We start from the raw sequence: 25,811 nt of genomic DNA on the forward strand, positions 1-25,811 counted from the left end.
AAAAAAAAAAACCTTAAACAATTTGAAACACCTTTTACAGGTCTATTATATGTCTGTCTGTGTTTAGAGAAAAGTGTGGGAGGAGCACTGCAGGCTCTTCACTTTGACTTCCTTGTGGGGCATTGGGTTAGGAGTGGGGCTTGAAAAAGACCATTTATATAGTTTTCTTTTTATATTTTTGAATTTTTAAAATGATAGTAAGCATGTATTACATTTGTAATTTTTAAAATAGCTAATAAAAACTTCATGTTTAAATGCAACTTTTATTCAAATGAAGAATACATCTATTCTAAGTTCTAACTGCTTTTTCTATGACCTGACCCACAAAATAAGTTCATGCTTTCTGTTTAAGAAATTTGGACTAAAAATAATTTCATGCTTCATGTTTAAGAAATTTGGACTCATTTTACAGGACCTGAAAATTGTTCTTTTGAGATGTGCTCATAACAAAAGGTCATTCCTTGGTTTTATTTTGTGTTTGTGGTTGTCATTGTCATAAATATGACTACCTATACTAAGACTAATAAATATGCCTTCAGCAAATTATAATTTAGCAATGCCTAATACGTAAGCACTTTAGGAGGCTGAGCTGCAAGCTGAACTTTGGATATTAAATTGTGATCTATTGACCAGCCACACTATCCTGCGGTATGTCACACATCATATTGCTCCTTTCTATGCGTGTCAGTTCTTTACTTCCAGTATGGCTGTTATTACTTTGCAGTATGGTTTTTCAAAACGTAAGAAGTATAACTTTTTGTTCCTATTACAAATATAAAACATAGTCAACATAAAAAACTTGGAAGACATTGAAAAACACAAAAGATAAAACCAAAATTGTCCATAAGCCTAAATAGACACTATTAATATTTTAATATATATAATTCTAATTTTTAAAAACAGTATTATTAGGTATAACTGACATGCAGTACACTGCACATATTTAGAATGTATAATTTGGTAAGTTTTTACATATGTATATAACCAGGAAACATTACTGTAATCAAAATACTGATCAGATAAATTTATGTCCCCAAAAAGCTTACTTGTGCCTCTTTATAACATTTCCTGGTTCCTCCATTGCCTAGGAATCATTAATCTGCTTTGTAGATTTATTTGGATTTTCTAGAATTTTATATAAATGGAGTCATGCGACATATATACTTTTCTGTCTAGCTTTTATCACTCAATTATTTTGAGTTTTTTCTTTCTGAGGGGTATTCCATTGTATGGATATATTACAATTTGTTTCTATACAGACATGTTGGTAGACATTTGGGTTGTTATAGGCTCTCAGAAATAAAGCTGCACTCGACCGGGCGCGTGGTGGCTCACGTCTGTAATCCCAGCACTTTGGGAGGCCGAGACGGGCAGATCACGAGGTCAGGAGATCGAGACCATTCCTGTGTAACACGGTGAAACCCCATCTCTACTAAAAATACAAAAAAATTGGCCGGGCGTAGTGGCGGGCGCCTGTAGTCCCAGCTACTTGGGAGGCTGAGGCCGGAGAATGGCGTAAACCCCGGAGGCGGAGCTTGCAGTGAGCTGGGATCACGCCATTGCACTCCAGCCTGGGCGACAGAGCGAGACTCCGTCTCAAAAAAAAAAAAAAAGAAAAGAAAAGAGAGCTGTTCTCAACATTGATGTACAAGCCTTTGTATGGACATAGGCTTTCTTTTTTCTTGTGTAAATACCTGCATCACGTGGTAGGTGTTTAACTTTTTAAGAATTCTGGTTTCCACTGTGGTTGTATCATTTTACATTTCCACTAGCATGTATCAGAGTTCCAGTTCCTCCACATTCCTGCCAGCTCTTGGTGTGGTCAGACTTTTGAATTTTAACCATTAAAATAATTATGTAGTAGTATCTGACAGTGATTTTAAATTGCATTTCCTAGTGACTAAAGATGTTAATCTTCTTGTGCAAGATGCATCTGTGTGTTTATTATCTTTATATATTTGGTAAAGTGGTCAAATCTTTGCCTACATTTTGGATGGGCTGTGTTTTTTTTTTTTTTTTTTTTTTTGAGTTGCTTTTTCTTTATATATTCTGGATATAAGAACTTTATCAAATATAAGATTTGCAAATATTTTATTGTAGTCTATGGCTTATCTTTTTATTCTCTTAATAGTGTTCTCTGAAGGAGTTTTAAATTTTAATGAAGTCCAACTTATTAAATTTTTACTTTTAAGGATTGCACTTTTGGTATCAACTAAGAAATCCTAAAAATCTTTGTCTAACTGAGGGTCACAAAGACTTCTTTTCTCATTTTTTTCTAGATGTTTTTGTACTTGTGGATTTTACATTTGTATCCGTCATCCTTTTTTGAGTTAATTCTTGTATATGACATAAGGTATGGTTCAAAGTTTATTTTTTGCATGTGGATATCTAGTTGTTTCAGCTCCATTTGCTGATAAGACTGTCCTTTCTTCACTGAATTGGCTTTGTAGTTATGTCAGAAGTCTGATGTCTGTGTATATTGTGAGTCTGTTTCTAGACTGTTCTGTTCCATCGATGTGTTTTTCTCTCGACATCAGTGCCTCACTGTTTTGACTACTGTAGCTTTATAATTAGTCTGGAAATCACATAATGTTAATTCTCCATCTTTGTTCTTTTAAAAAGTTGTTTTGGTTATTCTAAGTTCTTTGCATCTATATGTGATTTGTAATCAACTTGTCAATTTATAAAACAACAAAAAAGCCTGCTGGGATTTTTAATGGGGATTGCGTTAAATCTGTAGATCATTTTGGAGATAATTGCTATCTTAATATTATTGAAACTTCCAACTCATGAACAAGATATATTTCTCTATTTAGATCTTTAATTTCTCTCAGCAATGTTGTATTGTTTTCAGTGTACAGGTCTTGCATATGTTTTGTCTGCTTTATCCTTTGAGTATTTCATACTTTTTGATGTTATTGTAAATGGTATTGTCTTTTTGACTTACACATAGAAGTACAGTTGATTTTTGTATACTGATCTTGAATCTTGAGGCTGTGCAAAACTCACTTATTAGTTCTAGAGCTTGTTTTTGTAGATTGCATCACTTTTTCTATATAAACAATCATGTCTATAAATAAAAACAGCTCTACTTTTTCCTTTCCAATCTGGATGCCTCTGATTTCTTATATGTGTTTACCTTATTGCACTTGCTAAAATCTCTTTAATATGTAATTTATTATGTAAAACATTAAAATATGTTGAATAGAAGTTACGAGAGAGAATATCTTATTCCAGAAGTTGGGGAAAAGGATCTTTAGTCTTTGATTTTTAAGTAGATTGGGTAAAGGTTTTTCATAGATGTTCTTTATCAAGTTAAGGAAGTTTTCTTCTGTTCATAGTTTGCTTAGAGTTTTTAATCTGGAAGGGATGTTGAATGTCATCAAGTGCTTTTTCCGTGTCTTTTGATATGATCTTGTGTGTTTTTTTTTCTTTTTCTTTCTTGTTTATTAACGTGAATTACATTGATTGATTTTCAGATGTTAAGCTAACTTTTCAACTTCTCATTCCTGGGATAAGACCCTCTTGGTAACAATGTGTGAGTCTTTTAATATATTATTGTGTGTGAACATTTTGTGTGTGAACATTTTGTGTGTGAACATTTTGTTTAGGATTTGTGTGAACATTTTGTTTAGCATTTGTGTGAACATTTTGTTTAGGATTTGTACATCTATATGAGGGATATTCATCTGCAGCTTTCCTTACTTGTCATGTCTTTGTCAGATTTTGATATGAGGGTAATACTGACCTCATAGAATGAATTGGGAAGAATTTCCTCCCCTTCAGTTTTCTGAATGAATTTGTATACAATTGATATTTTTTCTTAAATGTTTGGTGGAATTCATCAGTGAAGCCATCTTGGCGCAGAGTTTTCTTTTCGGGAGGTTATTAACTGTAAATTCAATTTCTTTCACAGATATAGTTATTCAAGTTATCTCTAATTGTGTCAACTAAAAAAGGAGCTGACTCTTTTAAGGACTTTGTTTCTTCTAAGTTGTGGAATATGTTAGCATAAGTGTTTTTTTTTTTTTTTTAACAATATCCACTTATTATCCTTTTAATATCTGAAGTATCTGTATTTTCTGTCTGTCTCTCTCTCTCCGTCTCTCATTCCTGATGTTGGCAAATTGTGTCTTCTCTCTCTTAATAGTCTGACCAGAGGTTTGTCAATTTTATTGTTAGTCTCAAAGAACAAGATTTTGGTTTCATTCATTTTTCTTTGTGTTTTTGTTTTCTATTGCATTGATTTTTAAGCTATGATGAATATTTTTTCTTTCTTTGGATCTCATTTTCTCTTCTTTTTCTAGTCTCTTAAGGCAGAAGCTGAAGCCATTAATTGGAAACACTTCAGTTTTCTCAGGATAGGCAATTAGGGCTGTAAAATTTTCCCTAAGTACAGCTTTAGTGGAATGCTAAAATTTTTGATACATTGTTTTTTCTTTCATTCCGTTCAAAAAGCTTTGTAATTTCCCTTTTAATTTCTTCTTTGCCCATGTGTTAGTTTTTTTTTTTTTTTTAAATTTTGTATATGTAACATATAACATGATGTTATGGGATATATATAGATAGTAAAATGGTTACTATAGTGAAGCAAATTAACATATCCATCATCTCACATAGTTACCCATTTTTTTTTTGGTATGGCAAAAGCAGCTAAAAACTACTCAGTTAGCAGGAATTTCAGTACAATTTCACAGTAGAATTTTATTACTTATAGTCCTCATATTGTACATTAGATCTCTAGACTTGGTCATCTTACATATCTGCTACTTAAATACTCTGACCTGTATCTCCCCATTTCCTACCCACCCCTATCCCTGGTAACCAATGTTTTTCTTCTATATCTCTATATTTTTGACTACCCCCGCTCCCCACTGCCCTAACCAGATTCCACATGTAAGTGAGCTCATGTAGGGTTTTTTTTTTTTTTACCCTGGGTCTGATTTATTTCTCTTAGCATGACGTCCTCCAACTTCATCCATGTTGTGGCAAGTGGTAAGATTTCCTCCTTTTTAAAGCCTCAATAATATATATTCTTCCCCCCCCCCCCCCCGAGACAGAGTCTCGCTCTGTTGCCCAGGCTGGAGTGCAGTGGCGCAATCTCGGCTCACTGCAACCTTCGCCTCCCGGATTGAAGCGATTCTCCTGCCTTAGCCTCTGGAGTAGCTGGGGCTACAGGCATGCACCACCACGCCCATCTAATTTTTGTATTTTTAGTAGAGACGAGGTTTCACCATGTTGGCCAGGATGGTCTCAATCTCTTGACCTCGTGATCCGCCCACCTCAGCCTCTCAAAGTGCTGGGATTACAGGCGTGAGCCACCATGCCTGGCCTAATATTCTATTGTATAGATATACAAGCTGGCCATCCCTTGTCTGAAATGCTTGGGACCAGAGTTATTTTGAATTTCAGATTTAAACATTTTTTTGAATATTTGCTTATACACAATGAGACATTGCAGGGATGGAAACCCAACTCAAACACGAAGTCCAGTTGTGTTTAATGTATATCTTATACATGTAGCCTGAAGGTAGTTCTATTTTTCCCTGGGGATGCTGAGTAAATTGGGTGTTGAATGCCTGCTTTTTGACTGCGACCTCTCACATGCAGTCGAATGTGTGGAATTTTTTATTTGTGGTGTCATGTTCATATCCTTCGCCCACTCTTTGATGAGGTTGTTTGATTATTTTCCTGTAAATTTGTTTAAGTTCTTTGTAGATTCTGGATATTAGCCGTTTGTCAGATGGGTAGATTGGAAAATTTTTCTCCCATTCTGTAGGTTGCCTTTTGACTCTGATGATAGTTTCTTTTGCTGTGCAGAAGCTCTTTAGTTTAATTAGATCCCATTTGTCAATTTTGGCTTTTGTTGACATTGCTTTTGGTGTTTTAGTCATGAAGTCTTTGTCCATGCCTATGGCCTGAATGATATTGCCTAGGTTTTCTTCTAGGGTTTTCATGGTTTTAGGTCTAACATTTTAAGTCTCTCATCCATCTTGAATTAATTTTTGTATTAATTAATTTTTGTATAAGGTGAATTAATTTTTGTATAAGGGGTTCAGTTTCAGCTTTCTACATATGGCTAGCCAGTTTTCCCAGGACTATTTATTAAATAGGGAATCCTCTCCCCATTTCTTGTTTTTGTTAGGTTTGTCAAAGATCAGATGGTTGTAGATGTGTGGTATTCTGAGGACTCTGTTCTGTTCCATTGGTCTATATCTGTTTTGGTACAAGTACCATGTTGTTTTGGTTACTGTAGCCTTGTAGTATAGTTTGAAGTCAGGTGGCATGATGCCTCCAGCTTTGTTCTTTTGGCTTAGGATTGTCTGGACAATGTGGGCTCTTTTTTGGTTTCATATGAACTTGAAAGTAGTTTTTTCCAATTCTGTGAAGAAAATCATTGGTAGCTTGATGGGGATGGCATTGAATCTATAAATTACCTTAGGCAGTATGGCCATTTTCATGATATTGATTCTTCCTATCCATGAGCATGGAATGTTCTTCCATTTGTTTGTGTCCTCTTTTATTTTGTTGAGCAGTGATTTGTAGTTCTCCTTGAAGAGTTCCTTCACATCCCTTGTAAGTTGGATTCCTAGGTGTTTTTTTTCTCTTTGAAGCAATTGTGAATGGGAGTTCACTCATGATTTGGCTCTCTGTTTGTTTGTTATTGGTGTATAGGAATGCTTGTGATTTTTGCACATTGATTTTGTATCCTGAGACTTTGCTGAAGTTGCTTATCAGCTTAAGGAGATTTTGGGCTGAGATGAGTGGGGTTTTCTAAATACCCAATCATGTCATCTGCAAACAGGGACAAGTTGACATCCTCTTTTCCTAATTGAATACCCTTTGTTTCTTTCTCCTGCCTGATTGCCTTGGCCAGAACTTCCAACACTATGTTGAATAGGAGTGATGAGAGAGGGCATCTCTGTCTTGTGCCAGTTTTCGAAGGGAATGTTTCCAGTTTTTGCCTATTCAGTATGATATTGGCTGTGGGCTTGTCATAAATAGCTCTTATTATTTTGAGATACGTCCCATCAATACCTAGTTTATGGAGAGTTTTTAGCATGAAGGGCTGTTGACCTTTGTTGAAGGACTTTTCTGTATCTATTGAGAGAATCATATGGTTTTTGTCTTTGGTTCTGTTTATGTGGTGGATTACATTTATTCATTTGTGTATGTTGAACCAGCCTTGCATCCCAGGGATGAAGCCAACTGGATCGTGGTGGATAAGCTTTTTGATGTGCTGCTGGATTCGGTTTGCCAGTGTTTTATTGAAGATTTTTGCATCGATGTTCATCAGGGATATTGCTAAAATTCTCTTTTTTTGTTGTGTCTCTGCCAGGCTTGCTGGCCTCATAAAGTGAGTTAGGGAGGAGTCCCTCTTTTTCTACTGTTTGGAATAATTTCAGAAGGAATGTACCAGCTTCTGTTTGTACCTCTGGTAGAATTCGGCTGTGAATCTGTCTGGTCCTGGACTTTTTTTTGGTTGGTAGGCTACTAATTATTGCCTCAATTTCAGAGCCTGTTATTGGTCTATTCAGAGATTCAGCTTCTTCCTTGTTTAGTTTTGGGAGGGTGTAAGTGTCCAGGAATTTATCCATTTCTTCTAGGTTTTCTAGTTTATTTGTACAGAGTTGTTTATAGTATTCTCTGATGGTAGTTTGTATTTCTGTGGGATTGGTGGTAATATCTCCTTTGTCATTTTTTATTGCGTTTACTTGATTCTTCTCTCTTTTCTTCTTTATTAGTCTTGCTAGTGGTCTATCAATTTTGTTGATCTTTTCAAAAAACCAGCTCCTGGATTCATTGATTTTTTTGAAGGGTTTTTTGTGTCTCTATCTCCTTCAGTTCTGCTCTGATCTTAGTTATTTCTTGCCTTCTGCTAGCTTTTGAATGTGTTTGCTCTTGATCCTGAACCACTTTCTAACAGCTTGCACCCAGGGGGCAGGGATATAGCTGTGGCTCTGACCCTGGAGGGCAGGGTGCAGAACTGGCATGGCTCCAGGGAAGAAGGCGAACCCCAAAGGTTCAGGCCCCAGGGAATAGGGCACAGCTGCAATTTGGAACCTAGAATCAACAGGACACAGTGGCAACGTCAGCCCTGGGAGGTGAGATGTCACACACTAGGTACTCTTGATGCTGGGACTGTGACACTCAGCAATAGCCCAGGTTCTGTGCAGCCAGGTGCAGCACTATCAAGAACCCAGAAATGGCAAGGCACAGATATGGCCCAGGGGACAGGGAGCAGTACAGCGTCACTCTACTGCCTGGGGAGGTGGGGCTTCTCAGCAGCTCAGATTCTGAGTTCCTAGTCCTATTCTAGCGGGGAGAGGCCCTGTGGCCATTTGACCTGTAGGAGAGAGGCACAGCTCATCCAAGGCTTTGATTACCTGGAAGTAAGATACTGTATCAGCTTGACCCTAAAATATACAGCTACATGGGTTGGATGAGGTACTAGTTCCCTGAGAGGCAGGGTACAGTGTCGGCTATGGCACTGGGTAGGACAGCTGCTCTAGTGTGCCAGAGGGTTGGGCCATCCGGGAGGATAGGGTGTTGCATTAATGTGGTGTCTGGGGTTAGTTTGATGCTGTGGGTCCCCAGTGAGAGAATCACTTCAGCTCAGGCTTTGAAGGGCAGGATACACCAAAGTCTGGGATGCAGGGGATGCAGCAGCTTCAGGGTAACTTGGAGCATAACACTAGCTAAATTCAGGGATTGGGGGCTACCAGGTAGCTGTGCTGCAGTGATGGCAAAGCCTCCAGGATGGAGGGGTGCAATGACTACCTATCCCTGGAACAGGATGCACAGTAGCCATGGCTCTGGTTGCAACACAGTAGCAGCTCAGGCAGGGGACTGGGGTAAGGCACAGTGTCAGTTTCTTCTCTGGGAGTAGCACAGACTGTATACTCTGGGGAGCTCCCTCAGCTGGGCTCAGAGCCTGTGAGGACTGCAGGAATCTCTAGTAGCAAAGACTACAGGTATCCATAGTAGTGATGGGAGCTGTTAGTGGCCTTCTGCTTACCTTTTTCCTGCAGAGAGAAATACCTCCTGGGTCCAGGCTGATCCCCAAATAGGGGCTGAGATCATCCTTGGCAGAGGCAAAGTTTCCTTTTCTTCTCTTTGTGGCCGTCCTGGGTTTCTGTGCTCTACAGGATTTCTCCTACTCCTTTGCAGTTCTCCAGGGCTCTCCTTTATTTATTTTGGTTGAAATGTGGTTTTTTCATTTGTTTGGCTTGGTTTTATTTATGGAGGAGAAGAGTGCTAGGAACTTCTAATTGGCCATTTTAGCAATGATCCCGTGTGCTATGTGGAATTATGCTATTTAGTCTCTAAATATTTGAAGATTTTCCAAAGATCTTTCTGTTACTAATTTCTAATTTAATTTAATTTTGGTCAGAGAATACACTTTGCATGGCTTGAATCATTGTAAAATGTATCTAATGTTTTAAAAAATGACTATGTAAATGTGTATCATTTAAGAAAACAATAGTATGTACTGTATATACTATTTTGTATATACAGAATATTTTCTTACCTTTTTAAATTTACAGACCATACTTTTATATATACAGACCATTTTCATAAAGCAATATATTATGGACATTTTCTTATGTAAAATATTTTCTAAAGCATGCCTTTGAAAAAATAACTTTTTTGCAGAACTAATATATTTTTGTGGTTCAGAAATCAAAACAATATAAAAAGATATACATTGAGAAATTTTGTATTCACCCCTATTCTCATTCATGTGAATTCTCACAGTATTAGTTTCAGAGGAATCTGTCTTGCATTTTTCTATACAAACACAAGCAAATTTACTCTTATTTTTGTACTCTTACACAAAAAGTGAACAACATGACACTTAGTCATTGAATATGGATATGTATAATTATTTAATACATATTGATGAATTTTTCCAATTTTAAGAAAAGCTGAATCTCTTCTCTGTGCTGAGCACTGTGCTGGCCAATGCTGTAAGTATTATTTAGTTTTGATAACAGCTATATTGTATCATAGAAACATCAACCCACTTTATAAATGATTGACTTTATATAAGCTGTATAAGCTGATGTTTTATATATGTGTTATTTCTTTTGATGTCTCAAAGAACCTTATTTTATTCATCTTTGTATTCTTGGTACTGAGCGTATAGTAGATCCTTAATAAATATAGCTGTGTGAATAAATTAATTTTTTAGTTCAGTTAGTTCATGTTGTAAATAATGAGGACTTTGGGGCTAAATGTTTTTACCCTTCATGTCCATTATATCTAACTACAGAATGTTACATGGTAAATAGGGGAAAGTTCAGCAGATGAGCATGTAGTTGTAGTGAGGAGGTTAGTCACGCTTCTTTTGAAATCTCGTGTTGTGATGTGGTAGAAAAATCAGATTCAGGGGAGTGTTATGGGCCTAGGTGTAGATTGTCTCTGAGCTGTTTTGTGGGTGATGAAATGGTAATGAAATGTCAAGTGAAAGTACTCTAACGTAGGCTTTACCAGTGAGGATGTGATAAGCACTGGGTTCCTTTCTCCGTTATTTCTTCAGATTTGGCTCTAGGCCTAGCAGGTAATTTGAGTGTAAACTCAGGAGCCTATTCATATCCACCAAGTCCACACTATACAGCCTGGTGTCCAGGGTACACAACAGAGATAGGAGTTTGCAGGTGAGGATGAGACTTGAATAATTCTCCCACAACTGGTTCTCATTGGCTGAGGAACTGGGCACGGTGCTTTACCTGTAATCCTCACAAACCATTACTCAATAAGTATTATTATCTTTGTTTTAAAAATAAGGAAACTACAAATCTGCATGTTCGGCACATGTATCTCAGAACTTAAAGTATAATAAAAAAATTTAAAAAAGAAAATAAGGAAACAGATCTGAAAGAGTCAAAATGCTTATCTGAGGATGTGGATAAAAGACAGGATGAAAAAATCGCAATAGGTCTGTCTGGCTTCAAAGGCTTTTTTTTTTCCCCCTCCATTATATTATGTTGCTTTTTGGGATACTAAGAAAACATCAACAGTTTTGAAGGATTTATTATAATAGAATCTGACCTATGCTTAATTTTCTAGAATTTTAATTTTAACTTAAATGAAAATTTGAGTTCATGAAGGGAGAAAATTATAATTTAGGTAACTGTGATAAAATTACTTTAAAGCCTTTGAATATGGCCAGGCAAAAAATAGTACATATTTTTTGAAAACAAATACTGGTTAGGAATTGAGTCCGGGATTTAGGCCAACATGAACTACATGTTTTTATCTTTACATAGAAACGGAATCTTAGAATATAGGATCAAGCTCTTTGGGATTGTTTTGACATCAGTGTATTATTATGTGGACTCCTGGAAGGTAGCATCTTGTGCCTGAAAACATTGAAGCTGGGGATTTCTCTCGTGTACTCTGCTATGTTTATATTAGGTTATGTATGGCAGTTTGGCACTTTGTTTTGCAGATGTTCGTAATGTACAGTCTTAAATCTTGTTTCTATTTCTGGCATGCTTTTAAGTATGACTCATGTTTTCTTGAGGCCATTCTAAAAATACAGCTAGTTTCAAGCGTTAATGTAAAGTATACCACAGATACCACATAGCACTGCATGATGCTTGCTTTCAGTAGTTTAATGCAATTTCCTGACACATTAAATATAGACATGCTTTTTGACAAAATACACTATACTAAAACATGAATAAGTGAAAGTTGGATTTTCTTTGAGAAGTAGATCCTCCGATAACAATATTCATTACAAAATAAATTTGAAATTTTAATAAAAGGAATAAAACATATCATTGATACCACCAAAAAGAAGTAGAACTATTGGCCAGAACAGCAAGTCCACTAAATTTGATGTAGCCCTGAGAGGTCCACACTTATAGGGAAAGTCTTGCACCTGAAGCTGGACACCTGTTGAAAAGCTTTTGATGGGTCTGTACAATATAATGACTGAAATACAAGTTTTGGACTTAAACAACTTAGGTGTAAATCTTGGTTTATGGACTTACCAACTATAGACAAATGATAATACATTTCCAATTTTGATTTTCTTATTGTAAAATGGGAGTAATGAGTATTTAACAAACACAGCATTTACTATTGTTAGACAGTGTTCTAAGTGCTTAATATAATCCTCATTACAACTTTATAAGTAAGTACAATTATATCTATTATACAGATGATGAAAGTGAGCAGAGAGGTTAAGTAACTTGATTAAGGTTACATAGCTAGTAAATAGTAGAGCTGGAATTTGAACCCAGCCAGTCTGTCTTGAATCTGTGTCCTTATACAATAGGTCTGCTGCTTTCTAGAATTGTTATGAGATCCTATATGAAAAATCGTTTGTATGTTTACCTGTTAATTGATAGGAATGCAATAAATTATGAGCATTATTAGTATTGTTATTGGGGGAGAATAAAAGCAGGGAAAATATATGTTCTTTGTAAAGGTATGCCATAGACTACAAGGCCAGCCATGGGATTCAGAAGTAGCTTATATGTATTAAGAAACTTATGTAAAATTGGAATGTGATGATGAGAGCCTTAGATATCCTGACAACTCCTACAGGCTTAATCTAAAGGTATAACTTATTCTCTACTGATTTCCTCCCTAAAAGTTTTATCTTTCAGAAGGTAAAGGAAATAGAGAGAAACTCTTTCTCTGGGCTTAACTGTGACAAACTCATTAGTGGTGTGCAGGCAACAGAGGCCTTGAGAAAAAATAATGACTACACAGTATTTCTCAGCTATGCTGCCATTGACATACTGGGCAGGATGAGACTGTCTTGGTCATTGCATTTACCATCACAAAATATCGGTGGTATATCAAATTATTTCTCATTCCCCAAAGCTTTGCAACAGCTCAGAGTACTCCCAGGCATTTTCCAAATGCCTCCTGGCAGGTCTAGAATGGTAGCAGTATGGTCACCAGTTGAGAACCACTGTTGAGTGGTAAGAATAAAGGAAGGACTGAGACTAGTCAGATGTGCCTTAGGGCAGTGTTTCTCAGTACATGTGCATCATGCTGAAGTGGAAGACACTCCCATGAGCATGAACAAGATTATGCATAATTCCCAGGGCTCTAGCTTTAAGTAACTCCATGCTTTTCTCTTCTATTTAAGAAAGTACTCTGGCGTATAAATGGCTCTATTATTATGGCTATAACTTCACTTCTGCTCCAGTTTGCTTCAAAAAATGAAAAGAGAAGTTATTCCTAAACATCAGCACTTTATTATACAGAAAATTTATGAGGGGCAGGCCTCACATTTGATTAGGAACTGCTACCTTAAATTTTAAAAATCTTGAAAATGAATATGGTTCCAAGGTCAAAACATTCAAAACGAACTGGAAGTATAGAACTAAATTGAGACTCCGTAATTATAAATAGTTACCAATAGTTATAAATAATAAAAGGTGGAAGGAAGTTAAAGAAACCAACTTGGCTTTACCTTCTAGAACTTTACAAATTTTGGATTTTAAATTATCAAGTCCAGGTAATGCAAGGTCAGGCACATTGCCAAAGTTGAATACAAAGTGACACAAAACTGTGAGAGTACTATAGAGAATGCCTGTGGCCAAATTAAGCTGAGATTTATGAAAATGTAAAGAAAAAATACTTTTTTCCCGAAGTGTTTAAGTTTTTTATTATATGTTTGATATCAGAGTAGGAAGAGGTAATAGATTTGCAGCATGGGGAACGTTGTGTAGTTTTATTAATAAAGAAGTTAAGGCGTCTTAACTCTTATTTTGTTTCATCCTTAAGCAGCAAGGAGGCTGACTTGTCTTGAAGCAAGAAATAATAGACTGTATATTATAAAGATTGATTTAAGCTTCAAGCAGAAAAGAAAATAGATAAAAGGGCATGTGATAGTTATAGATAAGATTAACTCTCTAGACTCAGGCCAGTTGCATGTTAGCATCATGAAACTACCTAATAAATTGCTCAAAAGTATAGGTCTTAGAGCAGTATTTTTCAATCTGTTTTTCTTTATTGCTCTCCTGTGGGTGTTTTCTCCCTATCATTATTCCTTCTTAACCCCATGAAATTTGAATACTATAGATATGTTATATATCTGTTTATGTACTGTGCCCTTTTAGAGATGGAGCCTCACTCTGTCGCCCAGGCTGGAGTATAGTGGCGTGATCTTGGCTCACTGCAACCTCCGCTTCCTGGGTTCAAGTGATTCTTCAGCCTCAGCCTCCTGAGTAGCTGGGACTACAGGCTTCCTCATGTTGGCCAGCCTGGTCTTGAACTCCTGACCTCAGGTGATCCACCTGCCTCGGCCTCCCAAAGTGCTGGGATTACAGGTGCCTAGCCGAGGACCACAAACTATTGTAACATCTAAACATTTTTTTTCAAGTCCCCCTTCCAGGAACCAACTTTTATCCCATGAGGGATGCATGTCGTAGGGATTTTATCCCACTAGGGATGCATGTCTTAGAGGATTTGTAAAAACAAGAGAGAAACCAAACCGTTTTACTGAGTAATTAGTCTCAGACATATGGGCATTCGTTCTGGGGAGATTATAATATGCTTTAGTGTGACCCCAGTGACATGATAAACCAAACAATTTGTCCAAAACCTTGTCCTTGATCTTCTTACCAGGATAATGAAAATCAGAAAATTATCTTTCCAATGATTAAATGTTTGCTTTCTTTGGGGTAGGGGAGTACAGGAGAGACTACCCTAACAATATTGTGCTGTCAGAGGAGGAGAAGCACTAGATATTTAGTCCTAGGCTTTCTTAGTTGGATCTTGGAACTAATCTGTGACCTCAGTGGGTGATAAAACAAAGTTTAACACGTATGGAGTATTTACTACATGTAGAGGACTACGTGCTCGCAAACGAGACGTTCCCGATAAGTCCTGCTCTTGCAAATGAAGCAGGGCATTCCGGATAAGTCCTGCTCTTGCAAAGGAAGCAGGGCGTTCCTTCCCTGCAAACAGGGAGTACAAAGGAGCCAGCTGCTAACAGCAGACTCTGGGGGCTTGTTTATGTGTAAACATCTTGAAAATCCAGAAAGTCAGGGAAAGGTCAGAAAAACAACAATGTGTCTTGTGACTTGGCAACATTCCACAAGCGACTGTATAAAATAAAGCAGAACCCACCATTTGAAGTGGCCACCATGTTTGTCTTGTCTTGTGTTGTCTTGTGTGTTCATTCCTTTGTTTAGGAAACACGCAGACCCCAACAACTACATACAAAAGACGTTATGTAATATAGATGTCTGTCTGTCTGTATAAAATGCAACGTAATAAACACTGTAACCCACATCTTATGTAAGAACTACAATATTACCAATATCCTTGAAGCTATACATGAGAATTTCTTTGATTCCATGGCCACTGCTTATACCCAGGTATCGAGTTATCATCAGCTTACCATTCTCTTGCCATTTTGCTTTTTCAAGTACTGTTTTGTCACATATGTATCTATTTCTAAAGAATTCATTTGCTAGTTTACTGAGATTTATCAAAATGTTATTGTATTATACATGATTTATTCTTTTTTTTCACTCAATATTACACCTTTAAGCGTTAAACATATCATTGGAAGTGGGGGTCTTTTATTCTGTTTTTGTTGCATATAATATTCCATTCTGTGTATTTATTCATTGTCCTCTCTCCAGTTTTATTTTGGACCATTCTTCTCTGAGTATTCTACGTGTCTCCTGATGTATAAGGTTATGAGTTTTTCTTTTATACCCAGGAATGGACTCACTGGGTGATTTACATATGAGCAAAAACAAACTAATTATATTAATTTGAACATGTTAGAAAATGCTTAGTTAGAAGATGAGCACACTGATGGGGTGATTTAATAGTAGGCTTGGAAGGGCATTGCATGGAGTGGTCTTCTATTCACAAAAGAGTTTGGTATAAAATAGACTTAAATAGTTAATTCTAAGGAAGTAGTTTTAAGTCTACATCAAATTTTCTAACCATGATCTTACAACCCATTATCAACTTAAGTTGTAGTATGCTTTCCTCAGATTTTATAAGACTATAATAATCATTAACTATCTGCGATGATTTGGTCTTATCTCTCTTTAGGAACAAAAAGATTGGACTATAAAATTGTGATTGAAGTAATGAAATCAGTTCCTCAAATCATCCTTGACAATAACTTTTATTTTTTTAGGAACAGTTATAGGTTATTATTCAAATGTTATGGAAAGCTTTCAAGTAAGGAATATGTAATTCTTTGTGATATCATAAACTTAATCTTGTTTTAGCATCGACAGTAATGGTTTTATTGTAAACTATGTGAAAATTCACCAGGTGTCTATATGTTTGTCCAGATAAACATATGTATATGTTTATATATGTATATAAGTATGTTTATAAACACATACACAAACGTATATTTTATATACATTTATATATATATATAAATATGTCCACATTACTTGGAGATTTATATTATAAGTAATACTTAAATTTGCACTTCATTTTCTCTTTTTTCTTTATAGTTTCAGACTCCCTGGCTCAATCTGTAGTTCAGCATCTAAGATGGATAATGCAGAAGGATCTTTTGGGGCAAGATGTCTTTCTAATAGGACCTCCTGGGCCTCTTCGACGCTCTATTGCTATGCAGTACTTGGTGAGCAGTTAATTCTTGTCAATTTCTAAGGGTCTTAACTTTGTAAGCTATGAAATAAAATAAGATTAAGAATTTATAAAAAATATCAGAATTAGTCATTATTTGAAACAAATGCTGACATCAAAGAGTTATTTGTTTATAAAGTGTTTGGCATAAGTTATTTGGGAGTCAAATGTATATTTACCTTTCATAGCTTTAGCAAATTTTTACTGTGACTAGAAAGTCCCCCACTTCCAGTAGAAAAGAGATATAAATTCAGGCAATGAGTAGCAGATAGAATCAGCAAGTCTGAAGTTAACAAAACAAAAGTTGGTATTATACTGTTTAGTGAACATTCCCTTACCTCAGGCTCACATTTTAAAACACCAGACAATTCCCTTGACTTTTGGAAGTTATGCAGTCTTTAAAGGAAGCCCAAGGTCTGTAGAGTATCTCTTCTGTGTTACATATCTCTTTGTGTTTTCTTTAAATAGATGAGAAAACAAGTTCACAGAGGTTAAATAACTCACTCAAGCTTTATCCAGCTGGTAAATAATAGAGCTAAAGTTGAAATCCCATGTTTCCCCTTTCTGACATGTTGTCGTCTTAAACATTTACAGTTCTTTGAGAACTGTTGTTAAGTGAATTGAAGCTGAAATCTCAACCCAAATAAGAAAATTTGCAAATTGTGGCCAGGCACAGTGTGGTTCATACCTGTAATCCCAGCACTTTGGGAGGCCGAGGTGGGTGGATCACCTGAGGTCAGGAGTTTGAGACCAGCCTGGCCAACATCGTGAAACCTTGGCTCTACTAAAAATATAAAAATTAGCAGGGCATGGTGCTGGGTGCCTGTAATTCCAGCTACTCAGGAGGCTGAGGCAGGAGAATTACTTGAAGTTGGGAGGTGGACATTGCAGTGAGCCAAGATCTGCCACTGCACTTCAGCCTGCGCGACAGAGTGAGACTCCATCTCAAAAAACAAACAAACAAACAACAAAAAAAGAAAATTTACAAGTGTTTTCCACTATTTTGTCAGTATTAGTAGGCATTACCCTAATGATTAATGGAAGAATGCCACCAGACGAAGCTGTGTTCTGAAGACGTTTTTTAGGATGAAGAGAAAAACCTTACTTAAACTTAAGTTCCTTGTATTATTTGCTATGAAATGATTGATTTCTATGCTACTGAAATCTACCTTGTACACTCTTTTATTTCAGTGGTGAATCTTCTTTGGTACTTCAAAAATCGTGTGGGGCAGAAATAATAAATACATGAATAAATCAGAGCCTAACTTGCACTAGCTCATTGCTTTCTTATCTTTTATTTATCCCTAGAACTAGTTTGTGAGGTAAAACGTGCCAGTGTAGAGCCATCCTCACTTTATTAATATATAAGATAAAAGTGTCTTATCTAAGAATGCTGAGTCAGGTACTGAGAATTACAGATCTAGAGCCTTTTTTTTTTTTTTTTTTTTTTTTTGAGCTGGGGTCTCGCTCTGTCGCCTAGGCTGCAGTGCAGTGGCTTGATCTTGGCTCACTGCAACCTTTCCCTCCTAGATTCAAGTGATTCTCCTGTCTCAGCTTCCCAAGTAGCTGGGACTACTGGCGTGTGCCACCACACCTGGTTAATTTTTCGTGTTTTTAGTAGAAACGGGTTTCACCATTTTGGGCAGGCTGGTCTCCAACTCCTGACCTCATGATCTGCCTGCCTCCGCCTCCCAGAGTGCTGGGATTACAGCCACCGTGCCCAGCCAAGCCTTTTTAATTTTAAGATGTGCACTTGCTACCTTGCTTATTTCAAAGACCACAATATCTCACTGAGGTTTTGTTTTTGGCAAGGCTTTGAGCTTATTAAGAATGTGAAATGAGAGGGACTAAGAGATTATGAGAAGTCTGGTTGGTTAAAAAATGCAGCATAGGTTTGTTAGTGTGAAACCTGTGTCTTTAAAAAAGAAACCAACAACACTCTCACTTTAAATTGTGGAATGGAGCTGAGGCAACCTTAAGCTGTGGATACACATAAGAAAACTTAATACTAGCCTATGCCACCTTGCACACTGCAGTGAGTACTATTGCCCCTAAGAATCACAGCCTATGTATAGTGATAGCCAGAGTGGATGAGATCTTTAAAGGCAGAAAATTTGGGACAAGCATGTTAAACCATGAGAAAATGAATAGGAATAATTTCATGGTTGTGTTTATTTTATACTTAACTCATATAAAAGGACTTTGGTAGTTTGTTCGAAAAAATCATGCCACTCCTCCCTCCTCCATCTGCTGCTCCTGGGGCTGTTTGTGAATGTACTCGTGCCTCTTTTGTGAATCAGCACTTGAGGAGACTTTGGTGCTGTCATGGCTGATGAAGAGCAAAGGAAGCTAAGGATAATGATCATGTAGCAGTTCAGGGTGTAACTCTGTGCAATTTAACAGTAAGAGACATATGTAACTTTGTCAACCAGTGGAAGCCTATTGTAAATGAGAGGGTTTTTCTTTGAGGGAGATCACATCCAGTCAGTCATGAAGCAGACATAAAGGTACTAGTGATGTGTTCCAGAAGCAAGAAGTAAATACCTGCCAACAAGAGACATTGCTACTCTACTCCAAAATTGTGCTCTCTCAGCCAATTCATTTGTTTTTAGGGAAACATCCTTTGGTATCACCACGTCTTTGCCACTGCTCTGCATTTTCTCCATTTAAAAATGTTTCCTCCTTTTAGGCTAGGTGCAGTGGCTCATGCCTGTGATCCCAACACTTTCGGAGGCCAAGGTGGGCAGACCACTTGAGGTCAGATGTTCGAGATCAGTCTGGCCAACATGGTGAAATCCCGTCTGTACTAAACAATACAAAAATTAGCCAGGCATGGTGGCACATGCCTGTAGTCCCAGCCACTCTGGAGGCTGAGGCACGAGAATTGCTTGAACCTGGGAAGCAGAGGTTGCAGTGAGCTGAGATCACACCACTGCACAACAGTCTGGGTGACAGAGTAAGACTGTCTCAAAAAAAAAAAAAAAGAAAAAAGAAAAAATATTTTTTTTGCTCCTTTACATACATAAAGTTATGTAACATGGGGACAAGCACATTAAAGAAGACGTAAATTACAACAATATGTTTTTATCAGTAGCATAGGGAGATAGGATGGAGAAAAAAAATCCCCTTGTATGGCAGTATCCCATTTTGCCATTAATGGCATGTTCATTCCCATTTTCTGTTACGCTTCAGTAAATCAGTTTGTTCCCTATGTTTAGTAAAAACTTATTGTGTGCCTTATTTGATTAGAGAATGTCATTGTTTTTACTTCAACATTGTAAAACCAAAGATAACATTAAAACTTTTTGTACATGATTATAGGGCAAAAGACTTTTAAGGATGGATAAATTATCTTGAAACAGAAGAATTCTGCGTAGTTTCCCCTTCAAATCTCATGATTTTTTTGATTTTTTTCTCCTCCTCCTGCTCCTTCTCCTCCTTCCTTTTCCTCCTCCTTTTTCTTCACCTCATTCCTCTCCTTTTTTTAAATCTTTGTTTTACTTCTCTTACAACTATGCATGTGTGTTTACCTTCTGTTTGCCTGATTATTGTTTTTTGTTTTTGTTTTTTTCTTGACATTGAGTCTTGCTTTGTTGCCCAGACTGGAGTACAGTAGTGTAATCTTGGCTTACTGCAACCTCAACCTCCACCTCCTGGGTTCAAGCAATTCTCCTGCCTCAGCCTCTCGAGTAGCAGGGACTACAGGCATGCACCACCATACCTGGGTAATTTTTGTATTTTTAGTAGAGACAGGGTTTCACCATGTTGGCCAGGCTGGTCTCAAACTTCTGACCTCAAGTGATCCGCCCACTTCTGCCTTCCAAAGTGCTGGGATTACAGGTGTCAGCCACCACGCCCGGCTGATTATTGGTATTTTTACCTTGTTTTCACATTTGGTAAAGTACCTGACATACTGTATACACTTGGCAAACATTGATCCATGGAATAAATTAATCTATATCACCCCTTTAAAAAAGATGAACATTACTTATAGAAATGGCTATAGTTTGTGGGCAAACAAAATAGTAATACTGTCAAATTATTGCTCATTATATTTGGAAATAATTCTACAGGAAAAATTAAGGTTTGTAAAATTGAATTTTGATTATTATTGCTTAAGTAGTAGGATTGAGTGCCATATAAGAAGAGCTCTGAGGAGAATATATAGATATTTTGATTAACATTCAATTTATTTATTTTTTCTCAAATTTATTTATTTATTTCTTCTCTTAGACTCAACAAGTTTCAATCCAGAATTAGGTTTAAAAATGCACTTCTCAAGGGCAGTGGCATTGTCAGATGACTTGTTCCAAATCATATGCTGGAAATTTGATTTTATTTTTGGAATAATTTCATTCTCTTCTCTACAGGAGCTGACCAAACGGGAGGTCGAATACATTGCCCTGTCAAGGGACACCACTGAAACTGATCTCAAACAGCGACGAGAGATCCGTGCAGGCACAGCTTTTTACATTGATCAGGCAAGTTTTATCACACTCTAGCCCGTGACTGTGTACTCCAGGTATATACAAGATTGACTTTTTAAGTAGAAAGAGAGTAGCTCGTGTAACAGTAAAAGATGTACTGTGCTCTCTCTAGACAGATTTAATTTAGATTTTTAGTTTCACTGTTCTTGGAAATGTCTTCTTGGTTTCGTACTAAATGAGAAATCCTAGATGAATTAATGGTTCTAAAATGTTAAAGATCAATGTGCTGATTTCATAATTTTAAATTGTTTCCTACTACTTGCTTATAGAAATTTGATTTCTTAAAAAATGAATTAAGGAGATTTGATATAGGAAATTCTCTAGCACATTTATGAAAGTATTTTCAATCTATAGGTCACTTGAGTAAAGGGGTATTAAAGGTAGTGAAAGTATACACTCACAGAAACTATAGATTTTTCTCTGGTGGGAAAGTGTCTTAGGTAGAAATTACCAACTAACAGAATGTTTTATGAATATTATAATGAAACTTGTTTTACACTTCTTCAAATACATGGTTTAAAATATTGTTCTTAGGAATATTTAATAGAAAAAGGATAGAGCCTATAAATAAGCAATTCATAAAGTATTTCAAATATTCAATAATTTCATGAAAAGATGCTTGACTTTCTTATTTACAAAAATAAAAATTAAAAGACTGTGAGCTGCTATTTTTCTTTTACCTCTCTGATTGGCAAAGATTAAAGAATTTGCTAATGTCCAGTGTTGATGAGGAAGAAGAGATGAGGAAACAGCATTGCTGTTGATGGCAGCAGAAATTAATGCAATTTAAAAAGAAAGTTTGGCAGTATTTATCAAAAGAAAAGAAATTACGCATGCATTTGGACCCAGCAGTTATGTTTCTAGAACTTTTACTCAAGTGTATTCACATAAAACATGAACAGTTATATGTACAAGGATGTTTAATGTAACATTGTTGGAAATTGTATAAAACTGTGAATGAACAGAGTAATGTACACTTAAAGAGATTAATGAAATAATGGTAAGTAGGATACTCTTTAGTTATTAAAAAGAATGAGATGAATGTGTACCTACTGATAGGAAAGATGTGCAGGATAAGGAAGTGAAAAAAAATAAATTTATAAGACAATATATGTACTGTGGTAAAAAGAAGACAAGAAATGCATATATGTTTGTTTATACATTGAAAACTTCCAGAAGGATGCACAAGGAGTGGTTAACAGAGTGTACATAAAGTATGTTACAAAAGTGTGAGTTGGAGTCTGGAGTAGGATAAGGAAGAGACTTTTGTAGTTCTTTAAATTTGAAGCTTTAGCGTGGGCACACAATTACGTTATAATTAAAAGATTGTAATTGTAAAAAAACACTGAGTGGAAAGTTTTTGAGGAACAGGATATTCACATGGCCTCATGTGTTGCTTATTAATTACAAAAGAAAAAAATGCACTTAAAATGGAGAGATTTGGCAGACACTACCTTAAATGATGGCCTTCAAAAAAATTTAGCATCGTCTAGTGGGAATGTCTGAGAAGTTCAGATTTCCCATGATTAAAAAATAATCCTTCTCAGACAAAGCACATAAACAAATTTTAAAGGAACCCATTTTGTTTACATAATACATAATGCGAAAGGTTCACTTCATAGATTACTTCTGATTACAAATGAGAAAAAATAATGTACCTTTACAATGATGAGATCTGGCATTTGCTCCATTAACCAACTCATACAACATAATTATCAATAGTGGGAGGAGCTTACATGATGTGAATGCTGATGTGATTCAATGAGGGTTTACCTCTGCAGGGTAAGAGTACTACAACAGGATTACTAAGAGTACTACAGCATTACCAATGTAGTACCCTTACTAAAAACATTTAACATTAGCAATCAGACTGATCTAGAATGTGTGATATTCTGTGAGACAATGACTTGGACTCCTAGAAAATGTGCAATGTCCTAAAAGTCAAAACAGGCAAGGAATGGTTCCAGATTAAAAGGTTGGGGAGGGAAGATGATTTAGTTTCTTTATTGCACAGTAGTATAGATAGCCATTTTTGTGTTTTTCTTTTAGATTCAAAGTTCTTATATTAAAATGTAAAGTAAAAATTTTAAATTATAGTCAAATTTTAAAACAAAGAATAGAATTATCAGATATAATTCTATAGTATAAGTTTACCAGGGAATTTTTAAAGAACTGTTTGTGCAAATAGAGCCCTCGGAAATAATACCAGACATCTACAACCATCTGATCTTTGACAAATCTGACAAAAACAAGAAATGGAGAAAGGATTCCCTATTTAATAAATGTTGCTGTGAAAACTGGCTAGCCATAAGTAGAAAGCTGAAACTGGATCCCTTCCTTACACTTCATACAAAAATTAATTCAAGATGGATTAATGACTTAAATGTTAGACCTAAAACCATGAAAACCCTAGAAGAAAACCTAGGCAATACCATTCAGGACATAAGCATGGGCAAGGACTTCATGACTAAAACACCAAAAGCAATGGCAACAGAAGCCAAAATTGATAAATTGGATCTAATTAAACTAAAGAGTGTCTGCACAGCAAAAGAAACTACCATCAGAGTGAACAGGCAACCTACAGAATGGGAGAAAATTTTTACAATCTACCCATCTGACAAAGAGCTAATATCCAGAATCTACAAAGAACTTAAACAAATTTACAAGAAAAAAATCTAACAACCCCATCAAAAAGTGGGCAAAGGATATGAACAGACACTTCTCTAAAGAAGACATTTATGCAGCCAACAGACACACAAAAAAATGCTCATCATCACTGGCCATCAGAGAAATGTAAATTAAAACCACAATGAGATACCATTTCACAGGAGTTAGAATGGTGATCATTAAAAAGTCAGGAAACAACAGGTGCTGGAGAGGATGTGGAGAAATAGGAACGCTTTTACACTGTTGGTGGGACTGTAAACTAGTTCAACCATTGTGGAAGACAATGTGGTGATTCTTCAAGGATCTACAACTAGAAATACTTTTTGACCCAGCCATCCCATTACTGGGCATATACCCAAAGGATTATAAATCGTGCTGCTATAAAGACACATGCACACGTATGTTTATTGCAGCACTATTCACAATAGCAGAGACTTGGAACCAACCCAAATGTCCATCAATGATAGACTGGATTGAGAAAGGTGGCACATATACACCATGGAATACTATGCCTTCATAAAAAAGGAAGAGTTCGTGTCCTTTGTAGGGACATGGATGAAGCTAGAAACCATCATTCTGAGCAAACTGTTGCAAGGATAGAAAACCAAACACCGCATGTTCTCACTCATAGGTGGGAACTGAACAATGAGAACACTTGGGCACAGGGTGGGGAACATCACACACTGGGGCCTGTCGTGGGGTGGGGGTAGTGGGGAGGGGGTAGTGGGGAGGGATAGCATTAGGAGATATACCTAATGTAAATGAAGAGTTAATGTGTGCAGCACACCAACATGGCACATGTATACATATGTAACAAACCTGTACACTGTGCACATGTACCCTAGAACTTAAAAGTATAATAATAATAATAATAAAACACGTATTAAAAGAAAAGGTGGAAAGAGTGAGGAAATGGGAATTTTAAATTCTAATTTAAAAACAGCTGTTTGTGCTCATGTACATTACCTATAAATGGTAATAGGTTAACAACCATTACTAATAATTTTGTATCTAACATTCCAGTTTTGTAATGGAAAATTCTCTCTTGTAGCCAAGAGGTTCTTGTATTCATCATTTTAAACATTTTTAAGACCCCTCCTGTGTTTTCTTTGTGAAGAAGTCCCTTAAAAAAATGGAATACTTTATGAATTTGCATGTCATCCTTGAGCAGGGGTCATGCTAATCTTCTTTGTATCATTCCAATTTTAGTATATGTGCTGCTGAAGCAAGCACTAAGTGCCTTTTGAAATATGAATTTGGATTTATATTTCTATCATGTTGACTTTGACTCTCCATTTAATGGTATTTATTCCAAACCTAGTGATTCACATAATATCCATATTATAAAAATATATTCAAAAGCTTATATTTATTTTTAGAATGAACAATCTGCATTTTTCACGTGGTAAGAAAGGTAACAGGAAAGTCCTAATTTCTTTTTCCAGTTGGTTATCTTTTAGAAAGGGCAAATATTAATTCACAGGATCATTTCCACTGAATTTCTTTGTAAGCAGTTTGGAATAGTGGATAGAATTATTTGATTAAGGGTGTTTAATTTTTTAAATTTCATATTGGGTTCATTTTCTAAAATATATGGTCTCATAATCCCTAAATTTTTAATACATTTAAAACTTAGGTGAAAATTTAGGCTACTCAACAGTAAATTTGGAATACTGCAGTTAATACAAATAATAAAATTTAAAATTCAGGATTTTTTTAAAGCATACAACTTTTGATTGCTTACATTTCTGCTCCCATGGTAGTTACACATAAGAGTGCTGTAAACCCCACACCACCCCCAACTGACAAGGCTTTAAAAAATTTGCCTGATTTTCCATACTCAGAGAAGATAAGAGTGAGGGATGGGATTTGAGTTGGAATAGTGAGGAGCTGGGTAAAGGGATTAGAAGTTGAAACAATGGCCTAAGTAGAGGTGAGGAGGTAGGAATATATTTAAATAATGGTGAAAGAACTGGCTTTGTTTCATAGAGTATGGATTTAAAAATATATTTTTAAAATGAATTTTATAACTGGCAAATAGTAAGGAAGAGAACA

General features: G+C 36.2%; 1 protein-coding gene and 1 non-coding gene across 3 annotated transcripts in view; one reads left to right on the top strand and one right to left on the bottom strand.

Moving 5' to 3' along the window:
- Positions 1–25,811, top strand: part of VWA8 (von Willebrand factor A domain containing 8) — a 390,434-nt gene that overhangs the window by 22,805 nt on the left and 341,818 nt on the right. For both annotated transcript variants that reach the window (XM_023208911.1, XM_023208909.2), the window contains exons 3-4: positions 16,467–16,597; positions 20,973–21,083. In XM_023208911.1, the coding sequence (XP_023064679.1) occupies positions 16,467–16,597; positions 20,973–21,083 (242 nt within the window). The remainder of the gene's footprint in view (positions 1–16,466; positions 16,598–20,972; positions 21,084–25,811) is intronic.
- LOC111540549 lies at positions 24,883–24,989 on the bottom strand. The gene has a single exon (XR_002731025.1). It is a non-coding gene; the product is annotated as a U6 spliceosomal RNA (small nuclear RNA).

This window comes from Piliocolobus tephrosceles, chromosome X, assembly GCF_002776525.5.
Source record: "Piliocolobus tephrosceles isolate RC106 chromosome X, ASM277652v3, whole genome shotgun sequence".
Lineage (NCBI taxonomy): Eukaryota > Metazoa > Chordata > Mammalia > Primates > Cercopithecidae > Piliocolobus > Piliocolobus tephrosceles.